Below are 23,645 nucleotides of genomic sequence, written 5' to 3' on the forward strand. Positions count from 1 at the left end.
TTGCTGTCATAGCTTCTTTCAATTTCACTTTTTATAAAAAGACATTTACAATATTTATAGAGGAATGAAATTATATAAATTTTATAACAGCAAGTCCCATCTATAAATATGATGCTACTGTTGGCTGGACATTTGCATAGAACTACTTATTTTCTCTATGGATTATCATTGTAGCAAGAAATAAACATTAGTAAATGTGATTGACATTTTACACAATGTGTTCAAAATGTGGCTTAATTTGTAGAGGCCAAATTATTTCAAGAAACGATGAAACTATGGAGCGATAGCAGGTAGGGTGTTTGCCTTGCACGCAGCCAACGTGGCCGACCCAAGTTCGATTCCTCTGCCCCTCTCGGAGAGCCTGGCAAGCTACCAAGAGTATCTCGCCCTCACGGCAGAGCCTGGCAAGCTCCCTGTGACGTATTTGATATGCCAAACACAGTAACAAACAGTAGCTAATACCTAAATAACTATATAAATTATAATGCAAGATTTAAAAAGCAAATGGAACTAAATCTCACCAGTCTGATCTACCTTGTTCTCTACCTTACTGCCCTTAGGCCAGAAATGGTGGAATCAATCTAGTGAAATTGTGTCATGACCTGGAGGACTTACAGACCATAGGACACAAAATTTATCTTATAACATTTTCTTTTACTTGGCTATCAATAAGTCATGCTGAGTCTTTCCACACAATATCTCTTATAAAAGTCCCTTTTGGTTCATATGTAGGCTCTTATGAACTTAAACCTAGATTACTGCAATGGATGTGTATCTGCCATATTTCTATCATTTGTGCCTCATACATACCTACCAGCAGCAGGAAGGACTAAATCTTTTTAAAAAAAACTCTAATCAAGTAATGTCTCTGTTTAAAAACCTTGACTATCTCCCCCATGTTTGCTGAGTGAAGTACAAATACTACAAGCCAGGCATTCAAAGTCTTCCAAAATCTAGGCCCAATTGTTCTTTCTAGACTTATTTACCACCCTCTGAATAAAACTGATTTCCTCATCATACTTTTGATAATTCTTCTGCACCTTTGAAAATAACGCTCCTCCTGCTAGAACATCTTCTCATCTTGAAAGACCTCTGCAGGGTTAACTTTTGTTCTTGAAAGCATTCTTGCATGTGACAACTAATAGTGATGTTTCCTTTCCCGAATTTAGTGCAGTGAAGTGTGCCATTCATTTGTCAATCATAATATTCAACTCTTCTGGTCTATTTTTAATCATGTCTATATATTAGCACAGCGGGTAGGGCGTCTGCCTTGCACGCAGCCAACATGGCCGACCCGAGTTCGATTCCTCCGCCCCTCTCGGAGAGCCCGGCAAGCTACCGAGAGTATTCGATATGCCAGACACAGTAACAACAAAGTCTCCAATGGAGACGTTACTGGGCCCGCTCGAGCAAATCGATGATCAACGGGAGGGCCTTTTATATATTGAATCCCCAATGTGACTGGAGGCTTGTTGAGGGTGGGAACCATTTATTTACAGAGATATTCCATGGAATGGGAAAAATTATTTAACCAATACCCATCAGAAAAGGGGTTAATATCCAAGATATATAAGGCACTGGTAGAACTTTATGAGAAAAACCTCCAAGCCCATCAAAAATATGAAGAAATGAACAGAAACTTCCTTAAAGAGATACAAATGGCCAAAAGGCACCTAAAAAATTCTCTACACCAACAATCATCAGGGAGATGTAAATCAAAACAACAATGAGATATCATCTCACACCACAGACATTGGCACACATCAATAATAAGACCAGTGCTAGTGTGGATGCTGGGAGAAAAGGACTCTCCTTCATTGTTTGTGGGAATGCTGACTGGTCCGGCCTTTTTGGAAAACAATATGGGCATTCCTTAAAGAACTAGAAACTAATCTTCCATATGATCCAGTAATACCACATCTGGGGATATACCCCAGGGTGAAAAAACACACAGCAGAAATGACATCTGCACTTGTATGTTCATTGTAGCACTGTTCACAACAGCCAGAATTTGGAAAAAACCCAAGTGCACAGGAGAACAGAACTGGTTAAAGAAACTATGTTACATCTACATAATGGAGTACTATATAGCTGTTATTAAAATGAATTCATGAAATGCGCTTATAAACGGTGGGACATGGAGAGTATCATGCTGAGTGAAGTGAGAAGGAGAAGGACAGATATAGAATGACTGCACTCATTTGTGGGATATAAAAAATGTATGTTAGTCTCATGTATGAGACTAACACCCAAGTACAGTAGAAACAAGGGCCAGGATGAATAGTCCACGGTTGGAAATGTGTCTCAAGGGCTGGGGGGAAGGCAGTTGGGATAGAGAAGGGATTGTTATGATGATGATGGTTGGAAGGGATCACTCTGGATGGGAAACGTATGCTGAAAGTGGGTAAGGAACAAAACATGATGGCATCTCAGTATCTGTATTGCAAATCATAATGCCCAAAAGTGGGGGGGAGAGGGAGAGAGGGAGAGAGAGAGGGGGGAAGAGGGGGAGAAAAGGGGGAGAGAAGGGGAGAGAGGGGGAGGGGTGAGAGGGGGGAGGGAGAGGGAGAGAGAAGAAAAGTACCTGTCATAGAGGCAGGCTGGAGGTGGAGGGGTTGGCAGGATACAAGAGATATTGGTAATGGGAAATGTATACTGGTGGAGTGATGGGTGTTGCAACACTGTTATGACTGAAACTTGATCACAAAAGCTTTGTAACTATATCTCATGGTGAATTAAAAAAAGCCCTAAAAAACCTAAAAAGATCTACAGTGTGCTGTGGGTATGATAGGGATTCATTCTTGACAACAAACAGAACAATTTCCCAAGAGGCCTTATTCTCAGATGGCAACACTCGCTCTGGCAATGGCTCCTTGGACATACTAATTACAAGTCATCACTTTGAAGATGAAATTAGCTTTAAAGGTTACTCCTTCCATATTCCTTATTAGAATATAAAAGTCACCTTCAGTGATTCATTTCATCCTCTCCTGAGAACTTAAAAATTACATGTAAAGAAAAATGGCCAAGAAGTAGAAGCTTTATAAGATTTACTTCAATCACGAAGTATGAGTAAAAGTTAAGCCAAGTAACTCACTTATACTTCTGTGTGTTTGTTTGTTGGTTTTGGTCTATAAAATAGGCTCACTTCCTAAGAAAATCTAGAACATAAAATGTACATGAAAGGCAGCCAAAATGATACAGATAATTCAAGTTTAAAGAGTTCTTCACATTTTGGTTTCATTTACAATTATTTATATAGTCGTAGATTTCCTTAGCTTTAGAAATATAATTCTCAGCAAGCCATGGTGAGTATATCTATTGACCCCAGAAATGCTGTGACCATCAAATTAGATCAAAATGCTTGTACACCTTTCTTTCAACCTGAAGAAAATTATCTTCATAGAATGCCTACCTCTGTCTTTGAGGCTCAAATGCTGAAGTAGTGTGGGATGTACTGATGGAAAATTCTCAGAAATGGTTTGTTAAGAATTGCAGAGAGAACACCTAAGTTATGGAACTCTGGCAACCAAAGTTGCTAGCTAATGAAACCCACACCACAACGAATGAATTACTCATCTTATGTGTCAGAGAGGACCAGCAACAAGGATCAGCATATCAAAGCTTGAAAGAATAGTAAGCCTGGTATTGATTTCCATGTCTCTTATTTCCTTGTGAAATTTTTCTTGTAAAATAATGCTTTTGTTTCTGTTAGCCTAGTCTTAATGACTGGTAGGCCAGATTTGACGTTATTTGCCACCCCCCCCATTTGAAGTTTCCCTGGTGCTATGGAAATGCCATCAAATCTCAGTCTCCAAAGATTAGTAAGATAACATATTGAGCTACCCATCAATAAAAAGGCTTAGTTCAAAGTATTATTTCCTTCACTTCTAATAGCAAATAACTTCTACCCTTTATTGTATTCCATTATACAATTTCACAGAGTACCATGGTTATTTTAAACATTAACAAAGCAAATGGAATCAATGTTTTGATCTCTACTTCTCAGTATTATAGATTTACCTTAAAAAGTACAAACCAAGCACAGTGGTGCTATTTTCCAGGCACTTTCAAGTTGCTTAAATATTTACACAAACGTAAGCACCCTGTATGAAAGCATGAACATTTTGGTGTCAGGAAGAAACACTCGATGTATAGCAAGTCTCCAAATCGCAGCATTTACATGTCTCTGGATATTCCTGAGAAAGGTCAGACTTGGCATCCCTTCACACCTGCACATCCTCATACTTCCGTCGCATATCTTGGGGAACCATATCCTCTGTCACTTGATGTGCCACTAATTGCACAAAATACATGTAATGTGTTGCTCGTCCATGGGGAATGCATTGTATCTTCCTGCAATATCTAAAATAAGAGAAATATGCATGTTTATCATGAAGTCAAAGTACCATTGTCCCCCAGAGTATGTGTAATGAACCACAGGCACTTTTCAATTTATCACTCACATATAGCTATTAAAAATGACACAAAGCAGAAAGAGCAAAGATAAACATTACCTACTTAAGTCTTCAAAGCTGTGTTACAAGGGCAGCATAGCAAAAAAGCAAAAAAGATCGGGTTACTCATGGAAGATAAAGAAAAGATTGTAAAATGCAAAGTACAGCAAAAAGTGAGAGGTAATGAAGTATTTTAAAATATATAATAAGCACTCTAAAAATGCCTCTGATTGTATGTTTATGGATTATCTTAAACAGAATGATTTTCAGGATCACTCATGGGGTTTTTCAAACATGTAGTGCCTATTCTCCTTTCCCTTGAGACATTGGGAACTAATACTAAACAAAGTTAAAAGTCCTTATGACTGGATTTTTGAAAGATATCCTCTAATTTTATAATTGCATAAGCAGCTGATCCTAAAGAACTCCCTAGAAATAAAGAACTGTATAAATGTAAAATATAATTTTATATTCCAGAAGCATTGAAATGTACATTATTCATTCTATACAAAATTTTTATTATTCATTTTGTGTGATTTAAAACAAGATATTTTCTTTCTTTTTTGGTTTTTGGGCCATACCTTGCAATGCTTAGGGGACCATCTGTGGTGCTGGTGATCAAACCTGGTTTTCCACATGCAAGGCAAGGCAAGCACCCTATGCGATGTACTATCTCTCTAGCTCCAGAAATGGAGACCTTATGTCTACATTGGATGGAATGTAAACTCTACTATACCCAAATGCTGCTAAAAGTTTCAACTTAGTCCTCAAGCACTGTAGCACTGTCCTCCCATTGTTCATTGATTTGCTTGAGCGAGCATCAGTAATGTCTCACAACAAATTGTGTTGTAAGACTTGTTGTTACTGTTTTTTTGCATATCGGGTACATACATACATACATACATCATGGGTAGCTTTCCAGGCTTTGCTGTGTGGGCGAGATACTCTCGGTAGCTTGCCGTGCTCTCTGAGAGAGGCAGAGGAATTCAAACCTGGATCAGCCGCGTGCAAGGCAAACACCCTACCCGCTGTGCTATTGCTCCAGCCCAGTCCTCAAGCGTTCAACTTATATAGTAAATCTGAAAACTGGTCTAGTGTGATACAACAATGGTTGTATCATTGATGTTGCTATAAGAAAATCCTACATAAATTCCAAAGAACAGATTTTCTCTTACATAAATCACAATCATGTTGCTAATATGACAACATAGTTGACATTTAAGAGACGACTCGTTGTGGGCTGAAGAGATAGTACACAGATACCTCTGTGGTGCTTGCCTTGCATGTAGTTACCCCCAGTTTGAATCTCTGGCACCACTATAGTTCCCTTGAGCACAGCCAGGAGTTGATCTGAGCAGAGAGGCAGGAATAACCCTTGTGAACCACTTGATGATTCACAAGAAAAAATAAAAAGAATAAAAAAGGACATATGACCAGGTTACCATTGTGAATAAGACAGACGGTCCCAATGGCCATCATCAACTCGCTCTAACAAAAACATCGGCAATAAGTAGATTGAATATAGTAAAAAATCCTTCTCAAAAGTCAAATGCTTGGTATCAGAACAGGGCCTTAGTAATAGAGCACATGCCAAGCATATGTAAGACCCTAAGTTCCATCTGCGATACCACATCCTGCACCCTTGCACATTTGCACATAACCCTGGTATCCCCAAGTACCACTGGGAGTATTGCCTTCTCCAAATACAAATATAGTAAAATAAACTCAGAAGTCAAAAACCTAACTTTTACAGAGGTAATGCATATTTTGACATACTGTAACAGAGAACACTGCAAAGGACTGACAGATATCAAGACCACAGCGTTTTTGTCAAGTAATAATTTAAGATATCCCACATAATAATTCCTACTTTAGCATGCAGTTACATGCTATCCTTTTTTTGGTTTCTTTTTTGTGGGGGGGCTAGCTAGGGCACACCTGGAAGTGCTCAGAGCATCTCCTTGCTCTGTGCTCAGGGCTCACTCCTGGCAGGCTTGGGCAACCATATGGGATTCTGGAAATAGAACCTGAGCTGTGTGTAATGCCTAACTTACTGTTCTATGTTTCCAGCCCACTTTGTTATCTTTTGTATTTTTCTATTCTCCTTGGGAAAATGAAGGGTCTCAAAGTGTTATTACTAAAAAAATAAGTGGTTCTGAGAGTCTAATAGGAAATACCAGTTAATAAAACATTGCTATGAAGTCAACAGTTGCCTCAAGTAAGGTGCACTGAGATGTAAAACATTGAAACAGGGCAGGTTACATAAATATAAGCCAATGGGAACTTGAAATATCATGGTTAGTTATGAATATGTAAATATAAGGGTCTAAACCATGGGTCTCTACAAGTAAACACAATAGCTACTGTTCAGGGGAGTTTAACAGAGAGACCTATGGGAAGTAGGATAGCCGACATAAAATCCATGCTTCAGGGAGAACAAGAGTCTTATATAAAATGACTTCTCTAAACATCCTGATCATAGTAATAGCAGTACACTGAATAATTTGCTTTCTATTTGAATAATTTAAGAGTTCAAGGCTAGGTCATGCAAATTAAATAACTGTAATATTGTAAACATTGGCTTAAAACAATGTGTATAATTGTTTTATATCTCTTATGAAGGAAGAATTTTTCTTCCCCCTGGGTTTGTTTTCTTTTTAACAGTTCACTAAGAAGAGAAATCCATAAACCAGGCAGTCTAGTAACAAACTGTGCAGACTATTTGGGAAACAAGTTGACCTCAGCCGAGTGGGGGAAAAAGAAGGTGCCCTGCTCCTCGCTGGGGGCCCTTGGAGGGGAGCAGGTTGAGTTTCCCTGCCCGCCCCGGCCAGGGCTCTGGCAGCCGAAGACCTCCAGAACCAGCCACCACCATGCTGAAACCACTCTCCACACGCATGAAGGTACCGGCAGAGGAACAAAGGCATGTGGGTCCCGGGGCTGAGCTCTCCGAGCCTGCTCGGATCGGGGCTGAGCATCCTCCACCCAGATCCTCCATATTCCAGTCGGCAGGGGTAACACCCACCAACTGGCCCCCTGGTGCCATATAATCCCATCAATGGCCAAGACTCAGAGACTATAAAACCCAGCTCTCATTCTTACTTTGGACAAACTGGCAGGCTACCAAATGTAACCTGCCCACACGGCAGAGTCTGGCAAACTCCCCGTGGCATACTCAATATGCTAAATACCAGGAACAATGATGGGTCTCATTCTCCTAACCCTGAAAGAGCCTTGAATATGGCACTTTTTAAAAAATCTCAGGGCTAGGATTAAGGAGACGTTACTGGAGCCTGCTCGAGGCAATTGACGAACAACAGGATGGTCGTTATTGTGATCATGATCGTTCTCTCCTCATGGGCTGAACATGAAATACAGACATAAACAGATATGGGATGGTTCTCTACCTCCTGACTCCCAATAATCCTGCTGTTCAGGGAAGGAGACCCAAAAAAGGGCTCCTGGAAGTAGAGACGTGAAGAAGCAATGTTTCAGAGTTGTTGGCACTCACTTCTGAGAGGGCTAACTTGAGAAAAGATGGCTAAAAAGAGAAAAGCCTGATTCTAGGCTCCTCAACCCAACAAGCTTGAATTGGAGATGGTATATGTAAAGAGAGTGAACAGATGACTGAATTCTGGCTAACCAGGAAGTCTTCATATTGAGAAGATGACAAAAGTTGGAAAATTAGACTGCTGTTCACTCAATGCAAAAGTGGGCTAAATGTAACTATGTTTTTTTATTCATAGTTATTTTTAGCATATAAAATCAATCTAGAGGGAGGCAGGACTTGATTTAATATCAATGTGTTTGTGTTTTTCTTAAATTATTTTCTTCTTTCCACCATTATGTGTAATTATGGTTGGCCTATTTTTTTAAATTGAACCACCAGGAGATACACAATTACTAGTTGTTCATGATTAGGTTTCAGTCATACAATGTTCCAACAACTATCCCTTTACCAGTGTACATTTACTACCACCAGTGTCCCCAGTTTCCTCCCCTGCCACTGCCCCCACTCAGCCTGACTCTATGACAGGCACTTTTCTTATCTCTCTCTCTCTCTCTCTCCCCTCCCTTTGAGGCATTATGGTTTGCAATACGGGTACTGAAAGGTTAACATGCATATTCCTTTACCTCCTTTCAGCACTCAGGTCTTGACCAGAGTGATCATTTCTAACTATTATTGTTATACTGGCCCCTTTTCTATCCTGATTGTACTTGGCTTATTTGTAAGTACACTCTTTGTATGCCAGTCTGGCCAGCAAGTTCCTTTGAGCATTCCCAGAAATGCTGAGATTATGAAAAATGAGGTTCCTCTTTCTAGAACCTGTGTGAAGAATGTGTTCTTTAAAGGCATGCAGGTTTTCTGTGTTTCTCAAGAATTTTAATTTCTTATCGACTGAGAATTTGAAGAGTTCCTGAGCAAATAATTTCTCCTGGGGTAAGAAAATGAAGGATACTTTTCCCAATGTGAAGGGGTCTAGTAGAAGCCCCCTAAAAAGATTCCTAGTCTAAATTCCCATTTCAAAAGCCTGACAGGGGGCTGGAGCAATAGCACAGCGGGTAGGGTGTTTGCCTTGTACACGGCCAACCTGGGTTCGATTCCCCGCATCCCATATGGTCCCCTGAGCACCGCCAAGGGTAATTCCTGAGTGCAGAGCCAGGAATAACCCCTGTGCATCACCAGGTGTGACCAAAAAGCAAAAAAAAAAAAGCCTGACAGGCTGAGACTTAAGCTTTCATTCATTCATTCATTCATCATCCTGTTAATCGTCGATTGCCTCGAGCAGGCCCCAGTAACGTCTCTTTCATCCTAGCCCTGAGATTATATTCAAGGCTTTTTAGGAGAATGAGATCCATCATTGTTACTGGTATTTGGCATATTTGGTGCGCCACGGGGAGTTTGCCAGACTTAAGCTTAAGTTATTTTATGTACCTTTTACTATCCCTACATGATTGACTTTAAAATATGATTTAGTTAAATTATTTTATATATTTCTTATCTTTTGTGATTGGTTAAGAATACTTAATATATAATTTACTTTCTCCCTAGAATTGACTACATCTCTTTGCTCTCCCCCTCCTAGAAAGCAGAAGATTTCTGATTAAAGCATCCCTTATTAATGCTAGATAGGGGGCAGGAGATAGTACAGCGGGCAGGGTGCCTGCCTTACATACCTAGGACCCAGGTTTGATCCCTGGGACTCTATATATATGGTTTCTTGAGTCCTGCTAGAACTGATCCTGAGTGCAGAGCCAGAAGAAAGCCCTGAGCACAGCCAAGTGTGGCCTAAGAACCAACTTTTAAAAATGCTCTTTCTTTGGAGTCCTTCACTGTTCATTTTGAACAGTATACTATTTCCCTTTAATAAACTTGCTCTTCTCTTGCTTACAATGTCTCTATCTTGGTAAATTCTTTTACTGTTCCACAGATCAGACACAATGGGGTCTATGTTCAAGAACCTCCTCCTCTCCTTTCACAAAGGGATGAAGATGTTAAAATACCTAAGTGACAAGCCTGACAAGTCATGTAGTTATAAATCCACATTTCAGAACTCCCAACAGAGGAATGGAGTTTACTAGGATAGTCCAGCAGCAATCTCATTTTTCTAAAGGTAAGTAGGTATATAAAGGTCCAAACTATTCATTATTCCATAATTTGATATGTAAGTGGTGTACAGGCTCTTGTTAATTTTGTTTCTCTGGGTATGTTATACTAAATCAGATGTAATTGTCAGGAACATTAGATGGCAGATAAAAACACTAAGCAGTTTTGTGAGAATAGTGTTGTGGGTTGTCTGGGTATTAAGATACTTCCTAAACTTTGGAAAACCCTCAGTATATCACCTGAATGACAGTATCCAGTTTCTTATAGTCAAGTTAGGGAGATTAATTTAGGGGTCTGATTACTACTATGGCCAACTACTGATTTCTTCAAAAGCCTTTTGGAGAGACTCTATCCATGTTTACAACAGATCATTGATACTTTCTAATCACTTATAACAGCACTATGGCCAAAATAACAAAATGGCTTAGTATCAATAATTGCTTTGGCAACTGCTTTGGATAACTTCATCAAATTCAATTTGCATTAAGTCATTTAAAAGACTAAAGATAATATAAGCAAACTTTCAAATACCAACAGTAATTTTAAAGTAATATATTTCCAATGTATACATTTTATTAATATAAGAACCTCAGATCATGTTTTCCTTTTCAACCTCTGCTAATACTTACCTGCTCATGGATAATGTCAGACAATTCTTTCACCATATCTCTGAAATTTGACTTCAGTCCTTCATGATACTCAATTTGATCCTCTTTGATTAACCGCTCATTTAGTTCCAGGGCAATACTACAAGCTTGTATGAACTTCCTGTGGACGAAGAGCAAAGGTTTGTTATTAGTTCCCAGAGGTTTTGCTATTGATTTGATATTTACATAAAGTCTGGCATGCCAAGAAGAAGAAAGGTTAAAGTCCTCTATTTTCTTAGTGAGCCTTTCCCTATCCCACCTTTGAAATCTGAAATATGTATGCCTTTCTTTCCCCTCCAGTCTCTTCCTTAAAATTAACAGGCCCTTGTTAATTTTGTTTCAAAAACACACCATATTGGAGGGGCGGTGCTAAAGGGAGAGAGCTCATTGGGCTGAATGCATGCTCTGCATGCGGGAGGCCTGGTTCAATCCCTGGTGTTACATGGTCCCCTGAGCACCAAGCTTGGAGTACCCTCTGAGCACCAACTAGATATGTCCACAAAATCAAAAAGAAAAATCAATAAGGCCATCCAAGTCCCAAAACATATACCATTTCAAAAACCCATTTTCACAGTTACTTGAGATTAGTGACTAAAGTTGTTCTAATATTAACTTACATCTGTAAATAGTAAGTCATTTATTAAAAGTAATTGATTAGAGTCCTATTATGTATTTAGAATAGCACTGGGTCCTGTATATGTGAAAAATATGTCCAGGGCTGGTAATAATGGGGGAAGAGCTGATGAGCTATTTGAGTTGATAACAGCATTGTTCCACTCTTTCATGGGTTTAGATTTAAAGTCTATAATTAGAGTCTCAGGAGACAAAGTACCTCACTGCACATTTGTACTATAAACTTGTTATAGCAACAGGTTCTTTGTGCATTTCAGAATTAATACATGCTGTCAAAGGAATGACTCCTGGCTGGTCTGTAATCTGGAACAGCTGATAGCAAGCAAACAGCAAAAAGAAAGAAAATAAACTGGAAACTGCAGTATATTAAGTTACCATCTTTCTCCTGAGTTGATTTTACATAGCTATCTCCCTGGTTTTAAATGAAAATTCTTATTTCTTTGTTTTAGGGCCACACCCAATTGTGCAAAGGGCTTACTCTTCACTCCGTGGTCAGGGATCACTTCTGATGGATGTGGAGGGATTCTGGGGATTGAACTCAGTTGGCTGTGTGCAAGGCAAGTACCTTACCTACTGTACTATCTCTCCAGCCCCTTATTGGAAACTCTTTGTATCTATTAAATAGATTCTTTTTAACATAAAACCATTCAAACATGCCTTAAGCAGGGATGCCCAGTTTACACAAGGTTTGGTATGTTCTAGACAAGCATAATATGAGTGGAAGGACACAGAATAGGAGCAATTCTAGCTAACCCTTCCAGCTCCACTTTTATTCCTTCCCTAATTGGTCTGAAATGCTATAAACAAAGGGTCAATCGGACACAGGAGGAAATGACATGATGAATGTAGGCTTGTGTTTGTATCATAATATCCAAAGAAAGTTGTTATATTTTATTTCATGGGTCACTAGGATATTGTTAATATCTATCAGGAAGGGGAACACATGGTCATTATGTAAATAATAATTTAAATGTTATAAAAGAGAACAGAGAAGATACTTTTTTGAGGCATACTATTTGGTGGATATTTTTATTTCTTTTAAGGTAAAAATGGAAGATGACAGTGGTGCTCTACTCTGAAAACCACAAAACACTTACCTGAACATGTCTTTCAACTCATTTACTTTTTTAGGTGGATACTTGCTGGCTTGACTGTCATTTAAAAAAGCCCTCGCATATGCCAATGGTCCAGCATTGACCTTAAATGAAGAGAAGGAAAATGGAGCTATCAGAATGTAATCAAAAAGCAATGCTTACATTTCTCTCTTTTTCTAAAAACTACAAATAAAAATTCTTATCTGAGGAACATATTTATGAATCTTACGCAAAGCTTAATATGAAAATGATTAACTAAAGGCAAATAATCAAGCTGATATTCTAGTAAATTCGTTAATGATTTCTGATATGTAAATAGAGGGCTTGGCTACAGATAGCAAGATTTTTGCTGAGGTCCTTCAACAAAACACAAACTTTACAGAAATGGAACATAATTTCTTTATTTAATAAAAAATAAAGCAGAGGTTTTGCATGCAGTAAGCATAGAGCACACGACAATGGGTCCTGCTTTGTACCCCATGTGAAAGCAAGAGGAATATCAACAATAATTTAATACATGTTTGGCAGCCATCGTACCTGTACTGAAACACAGCCCTGCAATTTCAGTTGGAGCTGAATCATGTCCACGTCAGCAGAAGAGCAAAGCTTTTGCAGTTCTGCTGTTCGGTCTTTGATTTCATCAGTAGCAACATCAATTGGCTTCAAATTAATCTGTTGTTCATAGTTTATAGGGATCCTCTTCTTCACATACGGAAAGGAATTTGAAGCTAGGGAAATATTAAGATTGATTTACTGTCTTTAAAAACTATTTGTTGAGTCCTTTAAAGATTGAGTCCTTTAAATCCTTTGTATTTAATTCGCTGCAGGCTGTCTCTAGGTACCATATGGCACCTTCTTGCTTCAGGATTGAGGGAAAAATTATTGCTGGGACACCTCTGAGCAATCATGAGTTACACATGGGAGAATTGTGGTTGATAACAGAACCATATTTGTGCAATCCAATGACTAAACAACAGAACGAATAAATGACTGCAATTTCAGTTACACTCTACTGCTGGCCAGCTGTTAGCTGTGTGTATCTCAAACAATAACTTATTCAGAGCACTACTTACTAGTCAAGATTGTACGACGTTTGCACTGCTCTTCTATACAGCCTTGCTTTTTGCCTGATAATGTATAAGGAGCCTCAAACACAAATCTGTTGATGTTATGGTTTCTTTCAAACTCGGTTTTTCTTTCTGTAAGCTCTTTATCATCAAAGTATGGCTTCACATATGTCACTTGGATATGAGCATATTTGGGGTCAAGCTCTTTGGCATTTACCTGTGAAAGATGAAAGTCTTGTGAATGATTTAATCAAAAGGCAAAGAGGATACAGGTATGTTATGAACTCCTTTGAGATCAGCTATGGAAGACGACCATTTTGGTAGTGTTCCAATTGAATATTCACCTGAAAAAGATCTATACCCAACTTTTTTTAAGGATAATTTCTTTCTTATTATAAATAAGCTATTTAGAGACCTATTTAGAGATCTTTGATAGGATAAACATAAAAGCAGTAGGACAGACTCAGCAATGATCATTATTCACAATTTTATATATGTTCTTTGCACACACAGTGACTCAATGGAGGTCACAGTCAACACTGTTTTATAATCTGATTTATTAAAAATAGGGGCCGGAGTACAACAGGTAGGGTGTTTGCCTTGCACGTGGCCAACCCAGGTTTGATCCCTGGCATCCCATATGGTCCCCTGAGCACCACCAGGAATGATTCCTGAGTGAGAGCCAGGAGTAACCCCTGATCATATATATATGTATATATATATATATATATATATATATATATATATATTAACATTGGGGTAAGGAGACCATGTGGTTGTAGGGTTCAAATCTGAGCTTCCTGCATGCCTCAGGATCCAGTGATCTTTTATGAAATTAGCCCTTAATAAGACATGGAGCAGAAAGGTTAATTCTTGGGAGTGTAGTGATAGTACAGTGGGTAGGGGGCTTGCCTTGCATGCAGCCAACCTAGGTTTGATCCATGGCATCCCATCTGGTCCCTTAAGTACCGCTAAAAGTGATCCCTGAGTGTAGAGCCAGGAGTATCTCCTGAACATCACAGGGTGTGTCTCAAATATAAAAAACAGTAATAATTCTTCTGTCCCACAAAGAATATGGAGAAAGGGAGACAAAGAGTCAATGAAGAGGAATACTGTCCCCAGAATCCTATGGATATGTAACTGACTGCCAGAATACAAGTGGGAGGAGATCTAGGAATAATGCGTATGCAGACAAAACACAGAGAAAAGATACAGAGGCAAAGAATACATTGGTTAAAATATTTTTCCATAAAAAATGTTTTTCCATAAAGAGGGAGCATTTTCCACCATTACCGTGAAATAACTGCATAGAGACAAAACACACATACGTCTCTTTAATAGAGTTAATTAAGACACACGGGAAATTGAAGTGAGAGGAACTACTGCAAGATGAATATTTTGTAAAATAGAGGACCAATGAGTCCAGAATCTTGTGGTTTCCTTTTAGGACCTTAGATTGGAGCCTTAGCCTATAATGACTGAAAATATTCCTGATCACTAAAATAGTTTGAATCAGAGGATGTCAGGCTAGGTCAAGGTATGTATCTAGATTGGCTCATCAAATTAAAAAATTAGGGACAACTATTTCTAATCAGAAATGTGCAGACAAGGAGGCTGTGGTCCTTATTGTGGCATATGAGCATCATCCCAACACACCCATGACTGCAGATACCTTACCCTCTAGCTGAAGTGACTTCCACTGTATTTAAAGGATTGGTATCTTTCTACATATCCATTTCTCTTTCTCTTTTTAGAAGCCGAAGAGAAAATACTAGAATTTTCAAGAGTAAGTGTATACATGAAAGGACTTAGGAAAACACCATGTATTCCCAGTCTTAGACCTCTTCAGTCTTAGAAGAGACCAGAGAAAACCTTAAGTTTATACCTTCAGCTTGTCCTTGACACAGAAACAATATATGACAATGCCAAAAAACAGAACCACAAAATCCCAAGAACAGATAAAAACCAACCCTAAGCCCCCAAAATTCCTAGGAAATGGGGAGAAACTGATTTCTAGAATGACTACATAATTATGTTAAAACAGCCAGTTTCTTTTATCTTTGAATTTTTTAAATTGAGGAGTCATAGTTTATAATTTATAAGGGTGGATCATTAGTGAGAGTGCCTGACTTGCAAGCATGAAGCCATGATTGCCATCCCCGGTGCAGCCCACATACGCTGAATGGGATCCTTGGCTTTCTGAGACCGCTAGCACCCCAAAGAGTGTGCAATCTTTGGCACACATTCAGGTTTATGTGTAAGCATTGCTAACTAAAGGTGTGTGACCCTCAAAACTAAAAAGATGGGTGAAAACTGTAGGTAGGAATGCGACTCTGGGCAAACACAGCAACCTAATGAGTGAGATCCCTAGAGAGCAAGCAAGCGAGCACAACCAAGCATGTGTGACACTAGTCATTGTAACAACAAAACCAACAAATAAAAAGACAGGAAAGAAAGGAAAAGAGGTCTGAATATGGACTTGGGGAGAGGTGTATAACATGAATCCAACATCACTGAAACACGCACCTAAAAGTAGTTAATCAATAAATTTTATGTGTTTTATACCACAATTAAAAACTACAGCTCTACATTACCGTCATTAACTTGGCTTTCAATTTATGAAACACGGTATGGAGTCTTTGTCTAATCCCTCATTAACAGACTTTCAGACTGGTGCCCAATAATTTAGCAACTGCAAATAAAGCTCAGAGGACCATGCTTATACTTAAACACATATAAAGTCATCCACACAGAATGACTGCACTCATTTGGGGGATATAGAAAAATATAAAAGGTAAAAGGTAAAGGCCCTCCCGTTGTTCGTCGATTTGCTCGAGCGGGCCCAGTAACGTCTCCATTGGAGACTTTGTTGTTACTGTGTTTGGCATATCAAATATGTCACGGGGAGCTTGCCAGGCTCTGCCGTGCGGGCGAGATACTCTCAGTAGCTTGCCAGGCTCTCCGAGAGGGGCGGAGGAATCGAACTCAGGTCAGCCATGTTGGCTGCGTGCAAGGCAAACGCCCTACTGCTGTGAAAAATATAGTAGGAAACTAATACACAAAGACAGTAAAAACAAGGTCCAGAAGAATTTTTCCACAGTTGGAAGCTTGTCACAAGTGTGGACGTGGGGAGGGGTGAAGCAGTGAGGATATAGAAGGGAAAACTATGACAATAATAGTTGGAAATTATCACTCTGGACAAGAACTGAGTGCTGAAAGAAGGTAAAGAGATATATGTGATAACCTTTCAGTACCTGTATTGCAAACCACCATAATGCCCAAAAGGAAACAGAGAGAAAAAAGGAAAGTGCCCGCCACAGAGGCAGGTGACGGGGTGGGGGGAAAGAAAATGGGGGCATTGGTGATTCAAAATGTACACTGGTGGAGGGATGGGTGTTGGAGCATTTTTGACTGAAAACCAATCATGAATAACTTTGTTACTATCTCATGGTGATTCAATTTAATAACTAAAAAATAACTCAGTAAAACATATGAAGTTATTCCAATGTATTCCTTGTAATAGAGTCCTAGAAGAGAGCTCACTAAAAATATTTAGATGATTTTAAAGGGTTTTGGTGCATTTTACCCAACTACCCTACGTCTTAACCTACTTGCATTTCCACATGCAGTATTTGACACTGTAATGGTGGGTTCTCTTTTTTCCCATATTTTGGGGTCAACATACCTGACAGTGTTTAAGGACTACTCTCAGCACTGTGCTCAGGGGTCATTTGTGGCAGTGTTTGGAGGAAATATCAGTGCAGGGGATTGAACCTGAAGTCTTGAATGCAAAACACTTGCTCAACTCTGAGCTATTATCTCCAACCCATAGTGGGTACTACTGACTTCATTAATATTGTACGGAAAAATGGACCATGGGAAAGCACAATTCTTCTATTCCAGAGATATAAAATCATAACAGTCATGGGAATAGTCCTGAAGAGTCTAAATTTTATGCTAAGAAGCTAAACTAGGGGCTGGAGCGATAGTACAGTGGGTAGGGCATTTGCCTTACATGTGGCCAACCTGGGTTCAATTCCCAGCATCCCATATGGACCCCTGAGTACCGCCAGGAGTAATTCCTGAGTGCAAATCCAGAAGTAATCCCTGTGAATTGCCAGGTGTGACCCAAAAAGCAAAAAAATAAAAGAAGTTAAACTATACCTCGGAGGGTTGCTGGCTAGACCTCTCTTCACCCCAAGGGACCCAGCCTGACCTGACAATGTGGGACAGACAGTGTTCGGAGCCACCATGACCACACCCAGTGGTGTTCAGATAAGTCATGTGGTACAGGGGAGCCAGCTCAGGGCTTCACACACAAAACATGCTCTACTACATGAGGCACCTCCCTGGCTCCCCACCAAAGTACCTTTAAACATACATTTCTGTGTGTGCATAGCTACAAGATAAAAATCTTCCATCTGAAATCCTTGTCCCAAGCACAAAAGATTAATATTGAAAATTATTGCCAAGCTCCTCTCTTCAAACTGTGCCCGAAAGCACATTTTGTTCCCTGGCAAAGTATAGAGTGTTTTTAATTTTCATTTTCACACATTAAGAAAGAAATAAGTGATTAAAAAGTATAAAAATGCCTATGATGTCTGTTGTCTATGGGTAATGGCTAGAATAACTTTGCATAGAAACTGTCAAACTCGACGAGTTAGAAGAAATCAGGGAACTGCCCATTGTTTGGCAAAGCCGGTGCTCCCTTAACTTCCCACTTACGTCAATGGTGAGTGAGGCAGCAAAGCTAAGACCATCTATGTAATTGTCAGCAAACAACATCGTGTGTTTTCTTTTTTCTTGATTTTTACTGAGGCACTATGATTTACAATATTGTGAATAAGTGAGTTTCATGTATTCAATGTTTCAACTCCCATCTTACCACCAGTGTCAGCAGCCCCAATCCAAAATCCCCTCCCACACTCTCACCCCACCACTTCTTGGCAAGATCCCCCAAACACGAAAACATTCATTTCAAAAGATCTCCTCAAACCTATGTTCTCTGCAGTGCTGAGTACAACAGCAAGGGCATGAAAACAACCCAAACATCTATGGACAGATGAATTGGAAGAGATGAAAGCATCTTCTGTTTTTCCAATTTCACAAAATAACAGGCAGTAAAACTGACAAGGAAGGAGGATAGTGGTTTTGCCAAGTATGATTGCATTTTGAATCCACCAGCCCATCTATACTATAATGTCTAAGATGCATGTTCAAAATAAAAACCATCTCCCAGAGATACAGGGAAGCCTACAAAGTGAAAAAGGAAAGACTTTCATGACAAGTCCTGAAGACTCTTCCATTGCAAAGGGCTTTGCACCCCCACGTGTCCTCTACTAGCTGCTGGATGCTTTGTATACTGCCATACACATCACAACCAGTCACTCCTGAAATATTGCCATGGCCGATAGATCCTAAACTAAGTCCGTCCTGCCTACCTTAGAAATAAGCCACGTCCTTCACCCCTACTGAGGTCAAGAGCTGCCCCCCACGAGTGGCTCTCTGGCACGGCCATGGCTCCAGAGGCAAAAGGACTTAATCCAGAGCCCAGCAGCTTGCGGCAGAAAAGTGAATGGACCATGTGTTAAACTATGGCACCATGCCTCCTCAGGAGGGAAAAGGTGTTGCTCCCTTCCGCCTTTTCTCCCCCCCCCCCCCCCCGGCAACAAGGTGGCCGTTGCCTCAGAGCTTATACAAAAGCCAGGTATGAGCCAGCGGTGACGGGGCAACTGCAGTCTCATGGGAAGGGGGGGGGGCGGTACTAGCTTGTCCTTAATGCCCTACTGAGGTCACATGTTGCCCCCCACGAGTGGCTCTCCGGAACAGCCATAACACCAGATGCACAGAAACCAATCTCGTAATTATCTGAAATCCAAAATTGCATGGCCGCAATAGCGGCCACACAACATTATATAATTCTCATAAGCAGCTATAGAAAACAAAGTATTTCACAATGCCTTTTCAGCAATTCTGATTGTTGGGGGGGAAATTCTAAACAATAATGGTGCATCTTTTGTCAAAATAATGAAGGTAATCAATGTAGAGAAGAGTTAAGTGGAAATCATCTGCCTCACAGGCATTGGGAGGGGTGGGAGGGGCGTATATTGGGGTTCTTGGTGGTGAAAAATGAGTACTGGTGAAGGGAGAGGTGTTTTATTATTGTATGACCGAGACTTAAACCTGAAAGCTTAGTAACTTTTCCCACAGTGATTCAATAAATAAATATAAGACAAAAAATAAATAAAACTATGGGAAAAAAGAAATAAGCCAAAATCTGGAAACAACCCAAGTACCCTAGAACAGACGACTGGCTAAAGAAACTTTGGTTCATCTACACAATGGAATACCATGCAGTTGTCAGGAGAGATGAAGTCATGAACTTTGCTTATAAATGGATAGACATGGAAAGGATCATGCTAAGTGAAATGAGTCAGAAAGAGAGGGATAGACATAGAAGGACTGCACTCATTTGTGGAGTAAATAACATGAGGCTGACACCTAAGGATAGTGGATATATGGGACAGGTAGATTGCTCCCTGGTTGGAAGTCTGCCTCATGAGCAAAGGGGAGAAGGCAGCTGGAATAGAGAAGGGATCAGTAAGAAAATGATGGCTGGAGGAATCGGTCGAGATGGGAGATGTGTGCCAAAAGTAGAGAGAGAGTATGGGGAAAATTAGGGGTGGGTGTTTGATCATTGTGTGATTGTAAATCAAACATGAAAGCTTGTAACTATCTCAAGGTGATTCAGTAACATATTTTAAAAAAAGGGAAAAAAAGAAATAAACTCTGAAGGCTGGAGTACATGGCTTGACTATGGGAGGGTATGTTTTAATCCCTGGCACCACATGGTCCCCAATCACTACCAGGAATAGCTGGAAGAGCATGTGTCTAGCAGTGCATAACTCTGAATTTGATCCCCAGCAATGTCCTGGGTATACATCACTGGGTGTACATCACTAGGTGTACTCCGGTGTTTTTTAAGCACTGCAGATGTAACCTTCATTAAAAAAAAACCAATCCTCCCAACACCCTTTATTTGGTGCTCCCTTCTCTATCTGAGCTCCCTTTTCCCCTAGCATGTGTGGCTGGCCTCCAAGCCATGGAGTAAAATTCCTGGTACTAATCTCGGCCATTCTTGGGTGTTAGTTTCCTATTTTGTTACTTTATGTTCCTCAGATGAATGCAATCTTTCTATGTCTATCCCTTTCTTTCTGAATCATTTGGGAGAAGCATGCTGAAAATAGACTATAGACCAAACATGATTGCCACCCATTGCCTCTTTTGCAAACCACAACACCCAAAAGGGGAGAGAGAACAAAAGTGAATGCCTTGCCACAGAGGCAGGGTGGGATGGAGGAGAGGGGGGGGTGGGAGGAATACTGAGATCCCTGTTGGTGGGAAATGGGCACTGGTGGAGGGATAGGTATTTGATCATTCTATAATTGAAACCCAAGCACAAAAATTTGTAAGTCTACAACTGTACCTCATGGTGTCTCACTAATAAAAATTTTTTTTAAATAATTAAAAAAAATAAAGTGAGGCCACTTGGCCAAGCGCTCAAAAAAAATAAATAAAATAATTAAGATGGTAAGAAATTTAGAAAAAGAATTAACTCTTCTGAACCTTTGTGTTCATTTATTATTCAAGGACATAAATCTTAAAAAGCTCAAAGACAGTAGAGATGCCTCCAGACTTTCAGCCAGGCTGACTTCACCGGGTGCCTCAGACAGGGGAGCAGGTATCATCCTTCTCATATCCCCCACTCCTCTAACCCTCCTCCCCATGGGACCCTGGAGGTCAGGTCACACTCACAAACTGCTTCCTGTTGCTACTTAAGCTCCTTAATTGGTTGTGGTCCAGAGACACACAAAAGAATCTCTGAATGGAACAGCTCACGCAGAGATTTCTCCAGATTCTAATTATCTAAAATTTTAGAATTCCAGGAGCACACGGCCGCTCTCACAGCCACGTGACATCTTATACTGTTCATAACAAGTAATACAAAAGATAGTATGGGGGAGATTGTTAGCCACAGAGGCAGGGGGAGGGGTGGGACTTTAGTGGTAGAAGATTTGAACTGGTGGAGGGTTGGGTAATGGATCATTGTATGACTGAAACCCAAATAGGAAAGCTTTGTAATTGTATCTCATGGTGATTAAAAAATAATAATAAAATAAAATTAACATTCTGGAAAAAAAACAATCCATTTTCATCCTGGCTTTACCATGGGGACTAAGGCTGTCTGCCAGGCATTCCATTCCTCTGGCAATTTCCTGAAAATCTGTATAGAGAACCAGGTACTGACTGGGAAAGGGCATCTCTTGCTGGGAACTTTATTACTCTGTCGCTGCAGGTCCTGGAGGGACATAGCACCTTTCAAGCAAGGCCCAAGGCAGTGCTCTAGACCCATCCTGCAGCAATGCAGGGAACAAGCTAAGAGCCCCACATAACAAATCAGTGTCCTCCATGTGGTCTTAACCACATATTAGAAAGGAGAATCCTGGTGCACAACAGCATTCTCAACAACAACCAGGAGCCAGAGAAATGTCTCAAAGGGCTGAGCACAGGCTTTATATGTGGTAGACCCATGTTTGAACCCAATACTGCATTATCCCTTGAGCACCATCAAGAGTAATCCCTGGGCACTGATTCAGCAGTAACCCACTGTGCCTAGCTAAATGCGCCCAGAAAAAAAAACAGCTAAAAACAAACCAAAAAATGGAACTGGAGAGATAGTACTGGGTAAGGCACTTGGCCTTGCAAGCAGGTGACCCAGGTTTGATCCCCAGTACCCCATATGGTCCCCTGAGCACCACCAGGAGTTATCCCTGTGCACAGTGCCAGGATTAAGAGATGAGCACTTCCATGTGTAACCCCAAAACAACAACAAAACTTACCCACAATAGAGGTTATATAATATCCTCTATCAAAATAAGTCCTTTAAATATGTGAGCAACTAGTCATTTTCCATATATTAACTAAATTAATTCATATAAAAACTCCATGCGGAGGACACTGCTCTTATCTGCATTTTACTATTGTGAAGAAATGAGGCACAGAGAGGCTAAGTAACTCCCCCATGCTCACACAGCTAGAAGTGGCAGAGAATGGTGATACGATTCCTGCTGACTCTGATTCCAAAGCCTTTGTCCTACTTTCTTTTTCTGGAGAGGCTCAATTTCCATGATTCTCCTCTAGGGGCTAAAAAGGGTGTTGAGGCGGTGGGGGAATCAAGAGTTATGTACCTTGTTTGGAACTAACAAATTCGGAGATCAAAATGCATAGTATATTTTACCTTGTCTGAATCCTGAATTATTTTGACGTTGTCTGTACCAAATTTTTCACCATAAAGTTTAACAAGTCTCAGGGAAATCTCTGAGAGGCCAGTAAGCTTTGGTTCCTTATAGATGTACTCCTTGCCATCTTCTTCTTCAAAAAAGGACTGTTATAAAGGCAAATATAATAATAAATATTATTATTAAAGAATTAAAAGAAACATATCATTAAAAATTTAAATACATGATAACCTTTCAGTTTCTGTATTGCAAACCACAATGCCCAAAAGTGGGGGGAAGTGCCTGCCATAGAGGCAGGTTGTGTGGGGAGGGAAACTGAGGACATTGGTGCTGGGAAATGTATGCTGGTGGAAGGATGAGTGTTGGAAGTTTGACTAAAATTCAATGATGAACAGCTTTGTAATGATCTATCACATGGCGATTGAATAAAAAAATTGAAATCTAAATAATAAGCAGTCATATACTTGAAATACAATTTGGGGCTCAAGAAGCACAGACACTTCATCGGTGATTCTTAGCTAAACAGGCCATTGGTTCAATGCAAGGGACTGAGGATGCGATGCTGCTTGGGCCTTGCAGTGACAGGGATATCTCAGCTATCCTGGTTGGTGTTGGAGGTTGAAATACATTCATGGCTTGGAGGCCAGCCACACATGCTAGGGGAAAAGGGAGCTCAGATAGAGAAGGGAGCACCAAATAAAGGGTGCTGGGAGGATCCTCCCAGAATGGGAGAAGCATGCTGAAAGTAGACTATAGACCAAACATGATTGCCACTCAGTGCCCCCTTTGCAAACCACAATACCCAAAAGGAAAGAGAGAACAAAAGGGAATGCCCTGCCACAG

The 23,645-nt window shown here is 40.1% G+C and overlaps 1 protein-coding gene across 2 annotated transcripts in view; it reads right to left on the reverse strand.

Annotated features, from left to right (window-relative positions):
• Positions 1–2,505: 2,505 nt before the first annotated feature.
• DOCK11 (dedicator of cytokinesis 11) overlaps positions 2,506–23,645 on the reverse strand; it is a 277,634-nt gene continuing 256,494 nt past the window's right edge. For both annotated transcript variants that reach the window (XM_056125843.1, XM_056125842.1), the window contains 6 exons: positions 22,802–22,948; positions 13,510–13,720; positions 12,974–13,164; positions 12,440–12,540; positions 10,692–10,830; positions 2,506–4,365 (listed from right to left, as the gene is read on the reverse strand). In XM_056125843.1, the coding sequence (XP_055981818.1) occupies positions 4,243–4,365; positions 10,692–10,830; positions 12,440–12,540; positions 12,974–13,164; positions 13,510–13,720; positions 22,802–22,948 (912 nt within the window). In that variant the 3' untranslated portion in view covers positions 2,506–4,242. The remainder of the gene's footprint in view (positions 4,366–10,691; positions 10,831–12,439; positions 12,541–12,973; positions 13,165–13,509; positions 13,721–22,801; positions 22,949–23,645) is intronic.

This window comes from Sorex fumeus, unplaced genomic scaffold (assembly GCF_029834395.1).
Source record: "Sorex fumeus unplaced genomic scaffold, SorFum_2.1 ptg000058l, whole genome shotgun sequence".
Lineage (NCBI taxonomy): Eukaryota > Metazoa > Chordata > Mammalia > Eulipotyphla > Soricidae > Sorex > Sorex fumeus.